Source organism: Kwoniella bestiolae, chromosome 7 (assembly GCF_000512585.2).
Source record: "Kwoniella bestiolae CBS 10118 chromosome 7, complete sequence".
NCBI lineage: Eukaryota > Fungi > Basidiomycota > Tremellomycetes > Tremellales > Cryptococcaceae > Kwoniella > Kwoniella bestiolae.
This window is the reverse complement of record NC_089247.1, coordinates 1338930-1355519: the sequence shown is the minus strand read 5'-3', so window position 1 is coordinate 1355519 and position 16590 is coordinate 1338930. Positions and strand designations below refer to the sequence as shown.

Here is a 16590-nt window from a genome sequence, read left to right as displayed (position 1 = left end):
GATGAAAGGGCAGGTATACAGTTGTCGAATGATGTATTGGTGGATAGATTGCTTCTAGATGAAACGGTCTGACTCCACTGATAAACTACCAGAATCAATTTTGGTGCCAATCACTTTAGTCGTTTGATTGGTATTGTGTGAATGAGAAACTGCGGTATGATAGACGAAAAGGACTGAAATAGTATACAAGTAGACAAGGGATTATCTAGTGTGGTTGTGAGTGTATGAAAGGATGATAAGATAGTTGGTCGTTGTTGAAATTTACCCCACCATGCTGTCAGTCTTTGTGACAACATGGCAACTCTAGACCTGCTTGCAGCTCTAGCGCTGAGGCTATCTTTGTGTTCTTCTGTGCTGTTGGTTTCATCACATCGTGGTGAGTGGTGCATTGACATTTGATTGAGAATGGACAGTGTACAGTATGTAGCACAATACAGTGTGATCCGTTATGTCACGGTCGATCACATCAGGGGGTTGGCGATCAGTGCGTTTCAGGTTCAGGTTCAGGTTCAGGTCCATTTAGAGATGATGCCACGTGGTTGGCGTTTCATATATCCCTCCGCTCAGTATAACCGGCGGTACATGTACGCGGTTGACTTTACTACTGCCATCCTCCTCTTCTTCTCTTCTTCCTTCCTCTTTGTCATCTTCAATATGATCAGCAAGGCATGTTAGATTCATATCGGTATCATATACACTCTGATCGATCTCTTCTCAGCGTCTGTACTCGAGACCCCCCACCATGCCAATACAAAGACTCTCCCAAGAGTTCAAAGCAGCCCAACAAAGAAGAAACAAAGATCCGTGAGTGCACTTACCGTCCCTTCCTTTACCCTTGCAACGCACTAGCTTACCATACCCTTGGTCTTATCGCCTTAGCAACCCCGACGAAATCCCTACAACACTATTCGACAGACGACGGACCTACCACCCTCCCAAAGGTAGTTTTGGTAGTAAACCCTCGATCATCGAAGGAAGAAAACAGTATCAAGAGGTACATGCTAGACGGGAGAAAGAAAGGGAAGAGAAGGAGATGGCCCTCAGAGAAAAGCTGGGAATAGGTATCAATGATATCAAGACGACAAAGGCCAATGATATTTGGGATAAGGATTATGTGCAGAGGAGACCTGCGACGTTGGCTTCTCAGGTTGTCAGCTTTTTCCCATCACATCCACCTTGAGAGGGGACGACATCTCTCGTCTCCTTGTGTCTCAACATGAGCTGACGATATGCCATCTCCTCAGTCCCGAGCCAAGGCCTTTCCTGAATGGCTGAGATTAGCAGCTGAACGAAGTGATGTTAGTGGGTTGATGGCGGGATATCCTAGAAGACATGAAGTTCAAGCATCGGATGATCGACAGGACAGTCCTTCCCACCAGTCTGTTAGTGGTGGTTCTTCCTTCAATGATCCACCGAACATGTCAAATCAACTACCATACAATCAGAACCCTCAGTTGGACAGGGGTCATAACATGGAACAAGGCTATACTATCAATGCCTATACTGATGTTCATCCGAGGTACGACCATAATAATCTTTCGACGAATGGAGGAAACGATCAGCTGGATCAACTACCCCCTCAATACCAGCAAGCTCGTCAACAATATCAGCATTCAAATAACTATCGACCTCGTGCTCCCCCTCAACCATCTTTAAAGCTACCTTATCAGCCTACTTCCAATTCCTTCCCTAACCAGAACCCGATCTATCTCCACTCCAACAACAACCAATGGTACAACCACACTGAACCAAATCAAGCTCAACCTGCATCTTCGTCATTTAACACTCTTATGGAGAACAATCCTCATCCACAGTGGCAAGACAATGTGGGTCCTACTTATGACGCAGGCCATCGAGGGATGCATCAAAACTCCCTTCCTATCCAGCCATTCGATGGTCATACCCCAGATGCTACTTCAACCCCTCAGCGAGATAGCCGTTTCTATAACAATAAAAACAACTACCCATCTTCCGATTATTCACAGGGCCAACAACCCCCTTATCAAGACTTGAGGCAGAATCACCGACCGCAGGGGAATCAGCCATCGTATCCATTTATGCCTAACATCCCACAAGGTAATCAACAAGGTCCAACACAACAATACTTCCCACAAGCACCTCCCGTTAATATCACCCCATCTCATCAAGCTGGTCCAGCCTTCACTCCTAGGCAAAATGAACCTCAAGTCAGATTCCGATCCACACCGGAAGTTTTTCACCTGCCTACTCCCGGTTCCACCGTTCCCTCTGTTCCTACTGCCGCGTCTGGTGCAGGTATGACCCCCATCCCGAGTCGTCAAGTGCAACAGACTTATCGAGAGATACATGCGCAAGATCCCAATAGGCTCACTTATGCCCGACCACCGCCATCTACTTCCACTTGGAACAGTCAAATGCAGTCATTCCAATACACAGATTCGAGCGGTCAACCCGGATCCACTGGTGAAGGCATGTACAACGAGACCCCTCCCGCTAAATTACAACAGGCTCATAAAGACATTGTTGATCTGAAGAAGAGGAAAAAACTGAAGAACAAGTCTTCCAATTCCGATCATCCGCAACGCCTGAGTAAGAAGGTCGTGCAGACTCTAGAAAGTATGGCGGATAGCACGTACGATGAGCTGGATCTGCTTAGACCTGATATGCTGAGCTTGGAAGATGGTGGAGGTGATATGTCTGTACGTCTCTCAGCTGATGAAATAGCATAGTTATGTGAGCTAACCCCTGTAGATATAGATGGCTCCGGTGGATACCCATCGTTCCCTTCACTCCTCATCCACCAAGAGAAACTCACCTCGCTTCGAAACGTCACATCTCCACGGAAGTCGACAAGTGCAGATCACTGATCATCATGCGCATCGCTACCGTCACGACTCTACTGATGACTCCGAGACAGAAACAAGCACTGATATCTCTGATTCCTCTCTCTCATCAAGCGAAGAAGACGATACTTACCTCCCATCTTCGCCGCATACCGCTCACTCTCGCCGATCAGGAAAATCCTCTCATTCACGTCGTTCTGACTCTTCAAGGCATTCCGCAAAGACATCAAGAGGTAAGAAAAGGGGACGATCGAGTCGAAAAAGAGCAAGACATCAAAAGACTTATGACCATCGAAGAAGGAAACGAGCCAGATCAGATCGACCTGCTGAACGATATCCTGTATCTGACGACTCGGATAGTGAAAGTGAACAAGATGATCAAGATGAGTATGGCGCTCTTGATGATGAGAGGTATGACCATGATCGTGAGCACGATCTGAATATGGAAGAAGACCAAGACCAAGACCGAGATCGATCTCCACCTAGAGAAAGAGAGATTGAAAGAATACCTAAACCTGTTAAACCACTCTCGGCATTTGCTAATACCGTTAACATCCCTCCTGTGTCGAGGGTTTCAACCAAACGACGATCCAACGCCAATACTCACCTCGGTACTAATGCTAATACTCGGAGGAAGAATAAGAGAATTAGTAGATACCCATTCCCTGCTCAGACTGAGAAGCTGGGAGACGAGATCGAAGGGTTTTCTGATGAAGATCAAGATATGGAAGCTGAAGAGGATATTGAGATGGGAGATGTCCAACCTCAAGTTAATAATAAGAGAGGAAGAGGTAGGAGTGGCAGATCCGAGAATAGATGGTTGAGGACTTTTGAGGAGGGTGAGAGGTTATCTACTGTCGAGGAGGAGGATGAGGAGGAGAATGAAGAGACACAGGAGGGAAATGAGGAGGGGGATGGGGATGGGGGTGAGAAAGGCCTCAGGGTAGAAGAGAGGACGGAAGAAGATTTGTTTTGGGGTGATGGGGGTGAATTGGGATTTAAGATTTGGCGAGATGGGTATTGAGTGGGAGTTGGATGATGTGTACTGTGTAATCTATGGGGTGTGATTCGTGGTCCACGTATTTGTTCAGTGATGTTGGATCCTGTAATAGCAAGATGAGTTGTAGATGAACATACGAGAGCGTTGATGATTTACATATGTATATTTAATGCATGAACTACATCAAACTATACTACGATACTGATCTATTCTGATGCCCAAATGAACGAATATATATATATATATAACCCATCGGTCTCTTATTCTATTCTATCAGCTGTACCCATGTACTATAAGCGACTCTAGATCTAACAAGGCTCAACACATTCCAATAGTGATCTACCATACCATATCTTTCGTTAAATCACTTCAGTAGTTGAGTTTCTCTATACTGTATCAATCCCAATCCCAATCGCTAATCGAGCTTCTTCCCACCGCTCTGATCCAATATCTCACTACTCATCACAACCTTCCCAGACCTATTCAACCTCTCTACCAATGTATCTCCAATGGCTATAGAGGGAGTTAACATCCCCCCTCTTAGGCTTATGGGCGGTAATGTGTCCTTGTCGAGAGCGAGGGACAGGGCAGATTCGGCTAGTAGGTCTGCGAGTGAGGTATCATTATCAGTATATTGGATGGTACGTAGCATTGATTTTCGACCTTGATCGTCATTGTTGGATGATTGGATGTTCAGTCGAGCTGATGTGAAGTGATGTGGGACTAGGAGAGGCATCACTCACAGCATGTACTTAGGTATCCTGGATCGCCCTGCCCTTTAAAGGTCGTCAGTACTTTCATACGATCTCCGTTGGGCAATCGGGAGGAGGTGGAGAGGTTATCGACAACGTAGGAAGCTTTGAATAGTTGTCTGCGGACGGGGGGTTTAGCCACGAATTAGCAAGGTGACTTCGTAGGTAAGGATGTAGGGGGAAAGGAAGGACCGCTCACTCGTCTGAGACGCCTTGGCCTGGACCTGGTAAGATGTATGTAGACAATTTACGTATCTGACAACAAACCAAGCATCAATGAATGGTTCAATATACAATCTTCGCTACATGGACTCTGAGAAGTGAGAAGTAAAACCTCGTCATACTCACCCATCTCGAAAGGAAGAACAGCCCCAAACCCAAAATTAACCCCAAACTAAACAATGTTGACCCGACCCTGCCCAGACCAAGATCCATAGATTCCTCGTACTTCATCTCCTTGCCATATTTCACTCTCGACTCGTCAGATGGGAGGGTATTGAACAGGTATTGGGACCGCCTGATGATAGTTCGGTTGTATGGGTACATGAAGAATATGGAACCGAATCGGGGTTGTGCGTCTGGTTGAGGTATGGAGAGGTTGTATTGCAGTTTGAGGGGTGTGGAAGACCTAATTATCCTTTCGTCTGATTGGATGAACAAGTGACACTTAGCATACACTCTGATCGATGTTTCCTTGTAGTTACTGAAACGCTGTATGGGGATATGGTGGTGACCTAACTTACCCTTCGGCACACAATCATACTCCCCTGACCGCCTCTTGTCCTTAGGCAGCTCCGCCATGGAATGCATAGTCTGGATGGTCCCTCCAGACATGGATCCTCCCTTCAACTTGAAGAATGACGTTGATTCTTCGATAGTCAAGTTGGGGTATTGGCTCTGTAAGGTCTTATGGGCGAGGTAGAGAGATAGGTCGCTAGATCATGAACACACAGTGGATGAGCTCAGGTGTATCTTGGAGTTTATCCCTTTGATGAAGAGTATATAAACTTTGTAGTATAGGTATATCGGAAGGGAAAGTAGTAGAACTTACGAAGGAACAGAATCGAATCCACATGAAGGAACTATAATGGCACCTCTCTTCTTCGCTAGATCATCGTATTTCGGTATGATCTCTGCTGCAAGCCATGAGGATTCACCGCTCAGGTCGATATAGTGTTTTCCGGTTCTGCAGCATTCTCTGGATACCCATACCCGCAAAAAATTACCTCCATGTCAGCCCGCACACCGAGCAGTAGAGGTATGTCGACCTACCTGATTAGAGCTTCTGCGTTGTGCCATCTGAATGGGCCTGTTAGACAATCCATCGTGATATCAAATCAGCTCTTCAACATTACCTCCTGAAGTCGCAATTCAGCTTGGAAGTAGGATAAACCCACCAGCAAGATTGACCACCACTTCCCCTCGCTCTATCATCCCCCTCACCCCATTCTCATCGTCCAGTTGGCATACGATTATCTCCCTGGATCTCTGTAATTTGGCATTGGCCACTTCCAATTTCTGCCTGTTCCGTCCGGCTAGGATGAACTCGAATTGATCCCCTTCAGGATGGGTATCGAGGTAATGTAAGAGCTGTCGAGCGGTGAATGAGGTTGCGCCGTATATGATTAGAGTTGGTTTGTGTTTGGGAGTCATATTGCGAGATGGTCTGAGCTGTATCGAAAGACTACTTTATTATGAGGAATAGAATGATGTTACGGATTATCGGTTGCTGGATGGATTGGTTGCTTTGGATGAATAAGAGATAACGAATAAAGAGGGGACAAAAGTGTAAACAAACTTACAAACTTACGTGGGGTATATAATCAATCTCGTCTAAACCTCAAACGTCAACGGCGATGTATGACCGAAGTCCAACCCCAATCCGAAATCCCAATCGCATCTTGAGCTTAGCTGTTCTGCTCGAAGTATAGTAGTATCTTCGCTTCGGTCAATTGAAATTCGAGTAATATTCAACGATGATGTACCTTAGTGTTCAGACAAACTCGTCATAGTGGTGATCTCCTGCATTGCTCATTGCTCGTATCAAGATTTCCGATAAATACGGACCCTTTTTTCAGTTTGTTACCGAAGGGATCCGTTAAGATTGGGATTGGGATTGCCGATCGGAGTTGTGCGTGCGGAGTGAGTTGATTCTACTCGTGAACGTGAGTTGCAAGGACTGGATTTGAATGGTACTCATATTTGAACAGCTTTGACAGACCAATTAATATTTCATGACACTGACGATGGCGAGTGTACTGTAACTTCTTATGGTCGGAGTATTGATAGGAAAAAGGATGGGTGAGAAAAAAGGAAAAGCAAAGCTTGAAAAGGTTGTCTTGCAAAGAAGACGCTAAATTAGTGGATTTGCGGTTTACGTACGTACGCCTTTCACCTACTTGGCACCTACGAGTACGAGTATAAACCTGCTATCGTCTTTCCAAAAAGCAAACATCCCAAGTGCGCATCTATGAAGGTATGACCAACCGATCACTTGATCGATTGCGATACGGACAGACAAATTTGCTGGATCGGGGACAATATTTGCCTGTCCGTGATAGGTAATCACACTGTACGCTGGGTCGAAAGAAAGATTCACCTCAACCGACGGATTGAGTGATGATGATGATGATGATCAATTGCGCCTCCTTGAACAGATGAGGTATCGAGTTGACTCTGTTTTTAAGCGAGGACGCATACTTAGAGAGAGAGAGGAAGCAAGTCGGTCACGCACAGATCTACGTCGAGCAGATTAATCAAAGGACCTCCTCTAGGGTAGAGAGAGATGACTGTACCGAAACCAAAACAACAATGCCAAGGGGTGATTTCGTGTCTGTTGTGTGTGTCTCATCTCGGATTATACATCAAAGCTCGAACGTGGATCTGATTGTATAGCTCGGGAGTAAAGTAACAGTAAGGATATAATCAATTACTGATCATCAAAATGACCCATGCTCAGAAGTACGCTTGGACCATGTCCTGTCTCACACGGACGTGATGATCTTTCATCTTACTTCTACTGACCATATTCTGAACGAATGACTCTTTACCATCAGATCAATCCATCATATCATCATCAACATCATTCATCAGCGACAATAATTCAAACAGGCGCAAACATGCCGGAAACACGACATATCAGAACATGCTTGTCCATCATGTCTCACCAGACTTACCGATCATCTTTCATACCGTACCACCGAATTACCTCGGAACCGATCAACCACCAGTCTCATCATTATCATCAGTATACGGGGAATGAAGAGGAAAAGGTGTCACACGATATCGATGTGTTAACGACAAAGCCGATATGGCACTGAAATAGAAATCAACAAGTGCAATAAGGACTGACCCCTTCGGCCATCAGTCGACCTGGAAAGATCGACATCGTACTATATATATACACACACCATATCCCCCCATTCTCACTTACGCCCTTACTCTCCTCACTTTGCCATTTTCACTCGACCAACCTATCACTCATATAGGCACCTACCACACATTCGACTGAATACCTATATTCGACGCTCGAAAATGCACTCACCATGTACCCCTACCACCTCGATCTTATTCCCTCGTACACGCAGGATGACGCTACTCGACTTGCCCATACAAAGCGCAGTCCTAGCTGAGATACTGCAGAAGAGGAACATCCCGAGTAGACAAGCGGAAGGATGTCTGGTCGAGTTCGTTATCAAAGCTTGGAAGGAAGGAAGAAAAGTCAGAGAATGGTGTAGGGACATTCAACAGGTCTTGGAAGTTGTGAGCTGCGGTACTCCAAACGTTTACGAAGGTATATTGAGCTGACATGACAGTCGAGCCCAGATATACGTCACAGAACCACTACGAAATGTTATTCGTTCAGCCCCGATGAAAACTCTTCTTCCTTTCGTCAACCTTGTTTCGAACCCTTACTTCCCAACCACCGAACCGCCATTACCACCACCACTCATCCCTACCGTGACACTACCCAACATCACTCGCTTCCAGCTTATAGAAGCTCTCTCAAGGTTGAGCGACGAGAACCAGCATGATGGGAGTAGACCATTCTGTGATGAACCTCTCATACACGAGCTGTGCTTATCATACATCTCGACATTATGGAGAGACAGAAAGTGGAAAATTCCTGAAGGTAATAACGAGGGAAACCTCATAGATTGGATAAGCAAATCATTGACTGAAGTAGAGTTTGAAGTGAGTTTCAGATCCCTCCCAGGCACTTTTCCCATTCTTTTGGTGACGATGAAAGCAGTTGAGTTCAAAGCTAATACTCAAAATAACCTGTTTTGATAGTTGCAACTTCAGGGAGAAACCAACATCGTACCCATCTTACATAAATTCAGATTTCAACTTGGGTTCGTGACTTGCTCTCAGCTCATCACACGATTCAATTCAAATCCATTCTCGAGTTCTTCGTTACTTCAGCACTCGATTACGACTTCCACCGAGTCTATACATAGCACGATGCGTGAAGAGGAGAACGAGAACGATGCAAAACACCTCGAGATCTACCTTCGATCATGGATCCAAAGAAGACTTTCTGTTGGACTTGGACATCAAGCTGTTCTGGATGAAGTATCTGCCATCAAGATTAGGATCGAAGATAGTGAGAATAGAGCTCTTATCGACACAGTCTCAGAACAGGAGATAGGATTCTGCCATACCACTTCGACAGCTCTTTCAACCGACCAATCTGGCTTACTATGGTCATCGCCATCTACATCGCCCACTCGATTGAACCACGATACCACCTCGACAACAAAGACTGAACCTGAAGACTTGTATTCCCAACTCACTTCACCGAGTGCTTTGTCCTTGTTGTCATTCAGCAGGATGGGCAGGAAACGATCATTCAGCCATCATACCCCGAAATGGCTATATCATAAACGGAACAACTCATCTTCCAGCAAACTTCGATTCCCATCTTCCGACCGTTCAAGGCCTTCTTCAGGATATTTTGGTGGAAATACCATACCTGAATCCTCTTCACTCACCTCATCCTCGACAGTCACTTTTCAATTTCCTGCCGAGACCAACATCCGTCAATCGATTCTATCTGATGATACCACGACAACATCCAGACCTCGCACAACATGCAGAGATGATCTCACGTCATCCTTGATGTCCCTCACTGATCCAGAAGATGTACGAACGGTACTGTTGAACCAGTTGATGGAGATGAAGTACCATTTACACGGACATGAAGATGAGAGTTGGTTCCTTGGTGGAGGGAGGGAACAGGCTGAAGAGCTATTATCGCACCTGGAGAAGAGAATGATAGGTAAGAAAGACTTGATGGGGTTGAAGGAGGTTTTCGTATCGATGAGATCGGCTTTTGACCTGCCTCCGCTGGTCAACACTTGCTACTCCTCGTTGGGAACATACACTCAGGACAGGTCTGATACGTCATCGCCTTTCAAAAGAGGTACACTCACTGAAGGTGTTAGAGGCTCTTTGGCAAGAGATTCAATCAATCTGGAGAAGTTTTTGGACGAAGTGGCGCAGCTACCTGATACGTTGGAGGAAAGTAGAACGGGGGAGAACGAAGATGGACATGAGCATGAGGGAGATGAGGATGAAGGGAGACTCGACCTAAAAGACGAAAATCCAACTTATCAACCTGCGGAAGAGAAGCCTCGACTCACTTGGTATCATGGTGGATCTGAAGACATCTATCGAACGGATGGAGAACATGGATCTGAAAGGTCAACTAAGGCATTCGGTCGACGACAATCTACCAGTGCACATTCGGTCCTCACTATAACTTCTCTTCTCACTACCGACTCCCAAACTGAAGGCACGAGATTGTCCTGCTTCGAGATCCAAGAAGCGCATAAGGAGTATCATACCGAATCTAAAGCCGTTGAATATCATTTTCCCCTTCCTCCTTCCACTCCACCATCTGCATCGAAGAGTGATTGGGGAAGGTATGAGAGAAACTCAGCTTCCTTTCCTGATCTCACGGATCTTGAAAAGAAATATACAAGATTACCACCCAAAATCACCAGCCTCAGAAGAAGTAGGACAAGGATTTCCGGGTCCATCAGTCACCTCACAACTGAAGAATTAGGTTCGAGCAGTGTACCTTCGACGCCCGTTGCTTCACGAACTCAGCTCACATTGCAACACGCCGACGAAGAAGAACACTTGGCCACTCACCCTGCTGGTGATCAAAGCATATCTTCCGTCGAGCCCATATCACCGACATGTCCATTATCTCCCTCATCAATGACAGAAGACTCACCTTCGAAATCCACTTTCGATACCCACATAGTCACTCCCACTACTACTCGACATCCCTACCCCTACGGATGTCACCAACCACTCTCAACCCTATCGTCTGAAGCGACCCTGTATCATCCTCATGATTATTCACACTTGGTCTTTCCTGACAGGCGCAGAGCATCATTGGGACCAGTCGATAAATCTCGAAGACAACTTCATCGACATTTTGCGATATTCGATGGCGAACAGGTATCACCTTCAAGAGAGCTGAGAGAACTGGGGATGGAGGTTGGAAAGAAGGTTGAAGATCCAGTTACACCCACTTCGAAGGTTACCCATCTCCCTGGTTCAGACCCTTCTGATACATCAAAATCGGATGTCACGCCCAGAGTACGAGCTCGATCTAGGATTTCCAATCCGTTGAAGATCCTTCCTCCACCACCTTGCTCTCAATTGCAAGGCAAATTCTCATTTATGAATATGAGCAGAGCGAGAAACATGTCATTTACGTCGTCCTTTGGATCTTCTTCTCCCGCCTCGTCGAACAAGAAAGATAAATACTCGAGTCATTCGCAGACTTTCTCACCGAAATCGCCTGTACCGCTTATGGAGGTGTTAGACCTGTTCAGAAGACACCAGGAGTCCAAAGACGGTCTGAGTCTTTGGGAAGTCGAGGATGCTCTGTATCGGTTGATACAGGTTGAGAAAGATAGGTGTGAAAAATCTAATGAGAGGTGGAATGAGGAGAGGAAGGGGAGGGTAAGGTGGCTGATCGAGCAGGTGGCTATTATGGTGAGTTTTGAGTCGACTCGACATTGATACAGAATGACAGGTAATCAAACACAAGGCAAAAGGAGGTTGAGTTGAACGCTGAATATATCTTGTATAACGTAGCTCGCCGACCCGATATACGTCGCACCAATAAGCCGAGTAGTCTCCTCCCTCTCGCCTCCCTCTCCATCAACACCCTCCTCATTCTCAATCGTCAAACTTATAAGTCGACCCTCCTTACCACGGTACAAATCCCAACCTCAATTCCCCACTTCGTTCTTATCTTCGCCACCTCGCCCCGAACCCGCCCGACCAAGTATGACCAGGAGACATACCCAGGCATGTCTTAGTGTCGGATCGGTCAATTCGGGGATATCAATGTATTCTACAGCTAGCGCTGTTGGATCTGATCTGGACCCGGACCCACAAGTGGAATTGGAGGAAATGATAGATTTCCCTTTCCCCTCTCCATCTATCGGCGGGATGGTGATCAATGAATCTACCACCAGTAGATGGGTGAGCAGAGATAATACGATAAAAAGGATGTTGAGGGGATACGAAGATTGGGATATGCCATTACCACAACGGATGGAATGGCCTGTGCCTCAATTGCCAGTTCAGGCGCAGAGATACAGGTTGGGGATCAGAATCGGGGAGTGAGAGTGTAGGGAGTGGTGGGACTTTTGGTAGATAAGACCCGTCAGCGGGGGGCACAGTATAAGGATGAATGGGAGAGACGGAAGGCATATGGGCCTTGGATGGTGATTAATGGACAATTCGGGGATTCATTTTATTTTTGATGGACTTTATCATGCACTCTAAATTTGGTATAGCAGTTGATTAAGTTATATAATTTGAGGTAATTTGATTTTCCTGCATCCTATGGTCCAAACATGTGCAGATAAGCCGTGCAATTACTCTGGATGTATAAATCAGATCATGCGATCATGATCGATGTTCCAGATGAAAGTTTCCACTGGTCTTCTCATTCTCGTCCGAAGCAGCTGAGACATCGAGACATGCAGTACAGTACGGTACATTCCATTCTCCATTTCCACTTTCACAATTTTCACTAATTCATTCATTCTGCTTGTCATTCCTACAAGATATTATAATCCACCATCAGATTTCCAATCCATTCCATCTTTTCCAAAACCCAAACCGATACAAGGTAACAATTATACGTGTATATGACCCAACCGAACGACAAAACCATCCTAGACACTAAACCCTCGACCCCCTACTCTTATTACTCTTATTACTCCTAACGCTCCCCCTCTTCTTCAACTTGCCCTCCTTTTCTCTCTCCCGCTCCTCAGCATTCATAGCATCCCACTTCTTCTCCAATTTCCTCAAACCCTTTCTCGCAGACATGTATTCCGGATCCCTATCGTCCTCGTCGGAAGTATCGTCCCTCATCCTTCCTATTCTCGTTGACCAATCCCCTTTAATACGTTCAGGCTCTGGCGAGTTGGGTCGTTCCCTTTCGGATTGATCCTCGTTGTACCCATAGTTCGACGTGGGAGGTTGATACGCGTTATCTGTAGTTGCGCTGTGGGGTACCACAGCCGGAGGGGCTTTCTCCACTACTGGTGAATCGGGTACTGCCATCCTCACTGATTTTCTGCGGGATACTCCGTTGGAAGAGACGGTGCTGGTAGCTTTCCCGGGGGCGGGGGGATCAACATTGATTGGTCCAGGTGGTGGAGCCCTTGTACTCGTAGAGCTGGGGGCAGGCACAGCTTCGACCGTATGATCAGAGGCTGTATCGTCCCCATCGTCCTCGTTATACCTCGATACACCGGTGGCAATCTCACCTGCCCTCTTGACTTTCTCATTCTCCACCACCTTGTACTTCGTCTCGTCCTCGTCCGCACTTGACCCCTGTCCATCTTCATCGCTATCTCCTTCGTTGGCACTCTCGTATATACTCGCTCCGTCAGATGTCATAGAGTGATACGAGTTCCGCTTGTTGTTAGGCGGAGGAATCAATTTCTCTTCTGGTTCTTCCTTCTCTGGAGTGAGTTGGACGGGCCCAGGAGCAGTGATGGTGAACATTGGTTTGGGAGGTTCCTGTGGTAGTGCAGGTGGTGAGGGGGGAAGAGGGGAGGAAGGCCTCAAAGCTGATTTGAGGGGTGGCGAGAGCATTCGAGAGGGTGGTAATGGTGTAGTCGATCTTTTAGGCGAAGTATCCTTCATTGTAGGCGAAGTTGGTCGATCAGATTTAGGTGGGGGTGCAACTTTCTTGACAGAGTTTGACCTTGAGATTGTTCTTCCCAGGGTGGGGACTTCACCATTGGGGTGGGCGGGTTGGGGTTTGAGTGGTTCAGCATGTACCAATGACGATCCCGGTGCTTTGGGCAATTCCATCTGAGGGGTGACCTGCGATTTGGGGGCTTTAGGTACTTCAGGCATTGAAGGTGGTCCATCAACAAGTTGCATGATGTTCCTACCTTCCGCAGCTTGTTGGGCGGTTATACTGGCCCTGGCGATTGATCCGTTCGCTCTGGTCTTTTTCTTTCCACCTGTTGCGGTACCCGTTGATTTAACCGTACCGCTTGATTTGGCGGTTGCAGTGGACATGGACGATTTGACAGTGTTCGATCGACTCAGACTGCTTGGAGCATTGACGGATGCAGGTAGAGGAGTGACTGAACGCGGTTTCGCAGTGATGGTACTTTGACTGGAGTTTCGCTTCATACCTAGGTCGGATTTGGTGCCAGGTTTAGAAGGTATCAAACCACTTGCAACTGGCATGGTTGAGCTTCTCTTGATACCTCCCTTGGCATCTCGACTATTATCGATAGACCAAGTACTGTTTCGGTTGTTGGTCACACTAACGAAATTACCCGTATCTTCGTCTGAGGAAGAATCGTCCCCTCCTCTTCCCCTGGCGCTACGTAGAGTACCACTCCGCTTGATATTAGAGTCGGTTCGTGTGTTCCACCCACCTCCGCTACCTCGTCGGTTATGAGAAGATGATCCATAAGGTGGCGATTCCCTTCCGGATCGTCCACCTCTCTTGCTCGAACTTCCCTTGAACAGTCGCCCTAAAGAGGCGAAGAATCCCTTCTTCTTTCGTTGACTGGCAATACTTGAAGAATCAGAGTTGGCTCTACCTCGAGTAACAGGATTATTATTGTTGTGCTGATCGTCCGAGAAGGTTCTTCGTAAAGGTTGTCGGCCTTTTGGAGGTTTATAACCCATTCCACCAATATCACTAGCCGCTCTTCTACCACCCGATCTGAAGTTGGGTGCATCGGAATCGGAATCATCATTGTTCAAGTCATGTCTTGATCCTCCTCCGATGGTAGACGATAAAGGTCTGACTTGTGTGTTAATGGAAGGTACACCCAATGGAGAGGGTTTGGGGGTAGTTCTACCTCTAGCTTGTAAAGCCGATGCTCTCGATTCAGGTCGATTTTCATGTACGACTAGAGTACCTCCCTGGGCCTCATCACCCGAACTTCCATCTTCGTTCTCTTCTTGAATACTACCAGTGATAGACCCAGCACCATGGGTATTGCCGAAACCTCTCGGGAATGGTACACCCCCTAATCGATGGGGCGAGTCTTCATAAGCGATTTGAGAGGCAGATTGGGATGGTGCGAGTGATCCGTTGGAGTCAAGTTCGAATGCGTCGGGTGGGAGGTCTAAAACGATGGGTCAAAGACGATTAATCAGAACAAGGACTATATGATCGCAAGAGCGAAGAGATGTTTATGAGCCTGAGAAACTCACCCTGCAATCTCTCCAAATCCCTCAAACCCTTCTTAGATTGCTGCACCCACATCCTCCCCACCGCATCCATAGCTCTGAACCTCTCCTCCAGTCCCCTCATCATCACCTTATTCCGTTCATTCTCAATCCTCACTTCCAGCCCTCTCAGGTGCTCCTCGCATCCCAGTAATTCAGCCTGTGCATCGGCCAGTTTTCCGGCCCTCTTCGACTCCTTGTTCGTAGCTGTAGTAGAACCATTGCTGCTCATGCTCAACACAGAGTTCCTACTAGACTGCGCAGGACCATTATGACTCGCATACGATGTAGCTAAAGCAGAAAGGTCCGACTTGGTAGGACGTGATTTGGTAGATTTGATCAATCTCGTAACTAGGATTTCCCGATCTCTCTTCACCCTTGATAATTCCTCTTCCAGGAGATGAATCTGTTTGAGATCTTTACGGAATTGGTCCAATGATGAGATGTAGGTTGCCCATCCGCCTTGGCCGTGCTCTGCCTCCTGGGAATAAGGATCATTCGTCAGTTCAGAAGATAGAGGACCTTCGAAGGCTGCGTGTCGGACCCCGCGGCGGATGGGGACGATCACCCCTGGTGAGGAGGTTACGTAGGCGAGGAGGGAGGAGGTGGATGAGTGCGAGTGGGAGAGGAGGGTTAGGAGGGAGGTGGTAAGTGATTTTTGCGAGTCACTATATGTTTTTGGGGTTGTTAGCTTGTGAATATGATATGGGGAGGGAAGGAAGAGGAAGAAGGATTAACGCACAGATAGTTATTGAGTAGTCGATCACTACTGCTCCTATGAGCGTGACCTGGTCTCAGAGCGTCCATGTTGATGGTCTACCTCCTACTTGATATCGGCTGTTAAGGGTTGAATTGAGATGGTTTCGTCAATTATCCTAAATGATGGATGTTGAATGTTGAGAATCGAAATTGAGAATGGAGAAAGGTTTGTTGTTGTGAGGAAGGGAATTAGATGATGACTAGGCAGGTGTAACCAATGTCATGGAACGTGTGTAAGAGTAACAAGTGGGAACAAACCAAACAATGACGAAGAAGGGTTGATTATTCGATGGGTTGTAATGTAATATAATGAACAAGGAGAGGAGCACGCAGTCATCTATACTCATCAACGACAATCGACCATCAGAGTGAGAGTGAGAACATGAACCTCATTAATACACTTCAGGGACCGACGTCATTCCCCGCTTCAGGGTCAAACTACTGTAAAAGGCTAGATCGGTAGTGATAGTGATCACATTAACCGGTAATAACCAAAAAAAGACAC

At 46.7% G+C, this 16590-nt stretch overlaps 4 protein-coding genes across 4 annotated transcripts; 2 read left to right on the top strand and 2 right to left on the bottom strand.

The window, feature by feature from the left end:
• Positions 1-742: 742 nt before the first annotated feature.
• On the top strand, positions 743-3846 carry I302_108427 (uncharacterized protein; the record flags this gene model as incomplete). The annotated part of the gene is made up of 4 exons (XM_019193801.1): positions 743-804; positions 880-1150; positions 1245-2678; positions 2737-3846. 4 exons carry the CDS (start codon positions 743-745, stop codon positions 3844-3846), a joined length of 2877 nt encoding a protein of 958 aa, XP_019043924.1.
• A 391-nt stretch (positions 3847-4237) lies between these two features.
• On the bottom strand, positions 4238-6227 carry I302_108426 (uncharacterized protein; the record flags this gene model as incomplete). The annotated part of the gene is made up of 8 exons (XM_019193802.1): positions 4238-4428; positions 4566-4693; positions 4774-4829; positions 4923-5218; positions 5318-5508; positions 5626-5772; positions 5847-5883; positions 5972-6227. 8 exons carry the CDS (start codon positions 6225-6227, stop codon positions 4238-4240), a joined length of 1302 nt encoding a protein of 433 aa, XP_019043925.1.
• Positions 6228-8162: 1935 nt separating this feature from the next.
• Positions 8163-12230, top strand: I302_108425 (uncharacterized protein; the record flags this gene model as incomplete). The annotated part of the gene is made up of 4 exons (XM_019193803.1): positions 8163-8336; positions 8400-8768; positions 8868-11591; positions 11694-12230. The coding sequence occupies 4 exons, from the start codon at positions 8163-8165 to the stop codon at positions 12228-12230; spliced, it is 3804 nt and encodes a 1267-aa protein (XP_019043926.1).
• Positions 12231-12794: 564 nt separating this feature from the next.
• Positions 12795-16133, bottom strand: I302_108424 (uncharacterized protein; the record flags this gene model as incomplete). The annotated part of the gene is made up of 3 exons (XM_019193804.1): positions 12795-15223; positions 15312-15994; positions 16069-16133. The coding sequence occupies 3 exons, from the start codon at positions 16131-16133 to the stop codon at positions 12795-12797; spliced, it is 3177 nt and encodes a 1058-aa protein (XP_019043927.1).
• Positions 16134-16590: the final 457 nt, after the last annotated feature.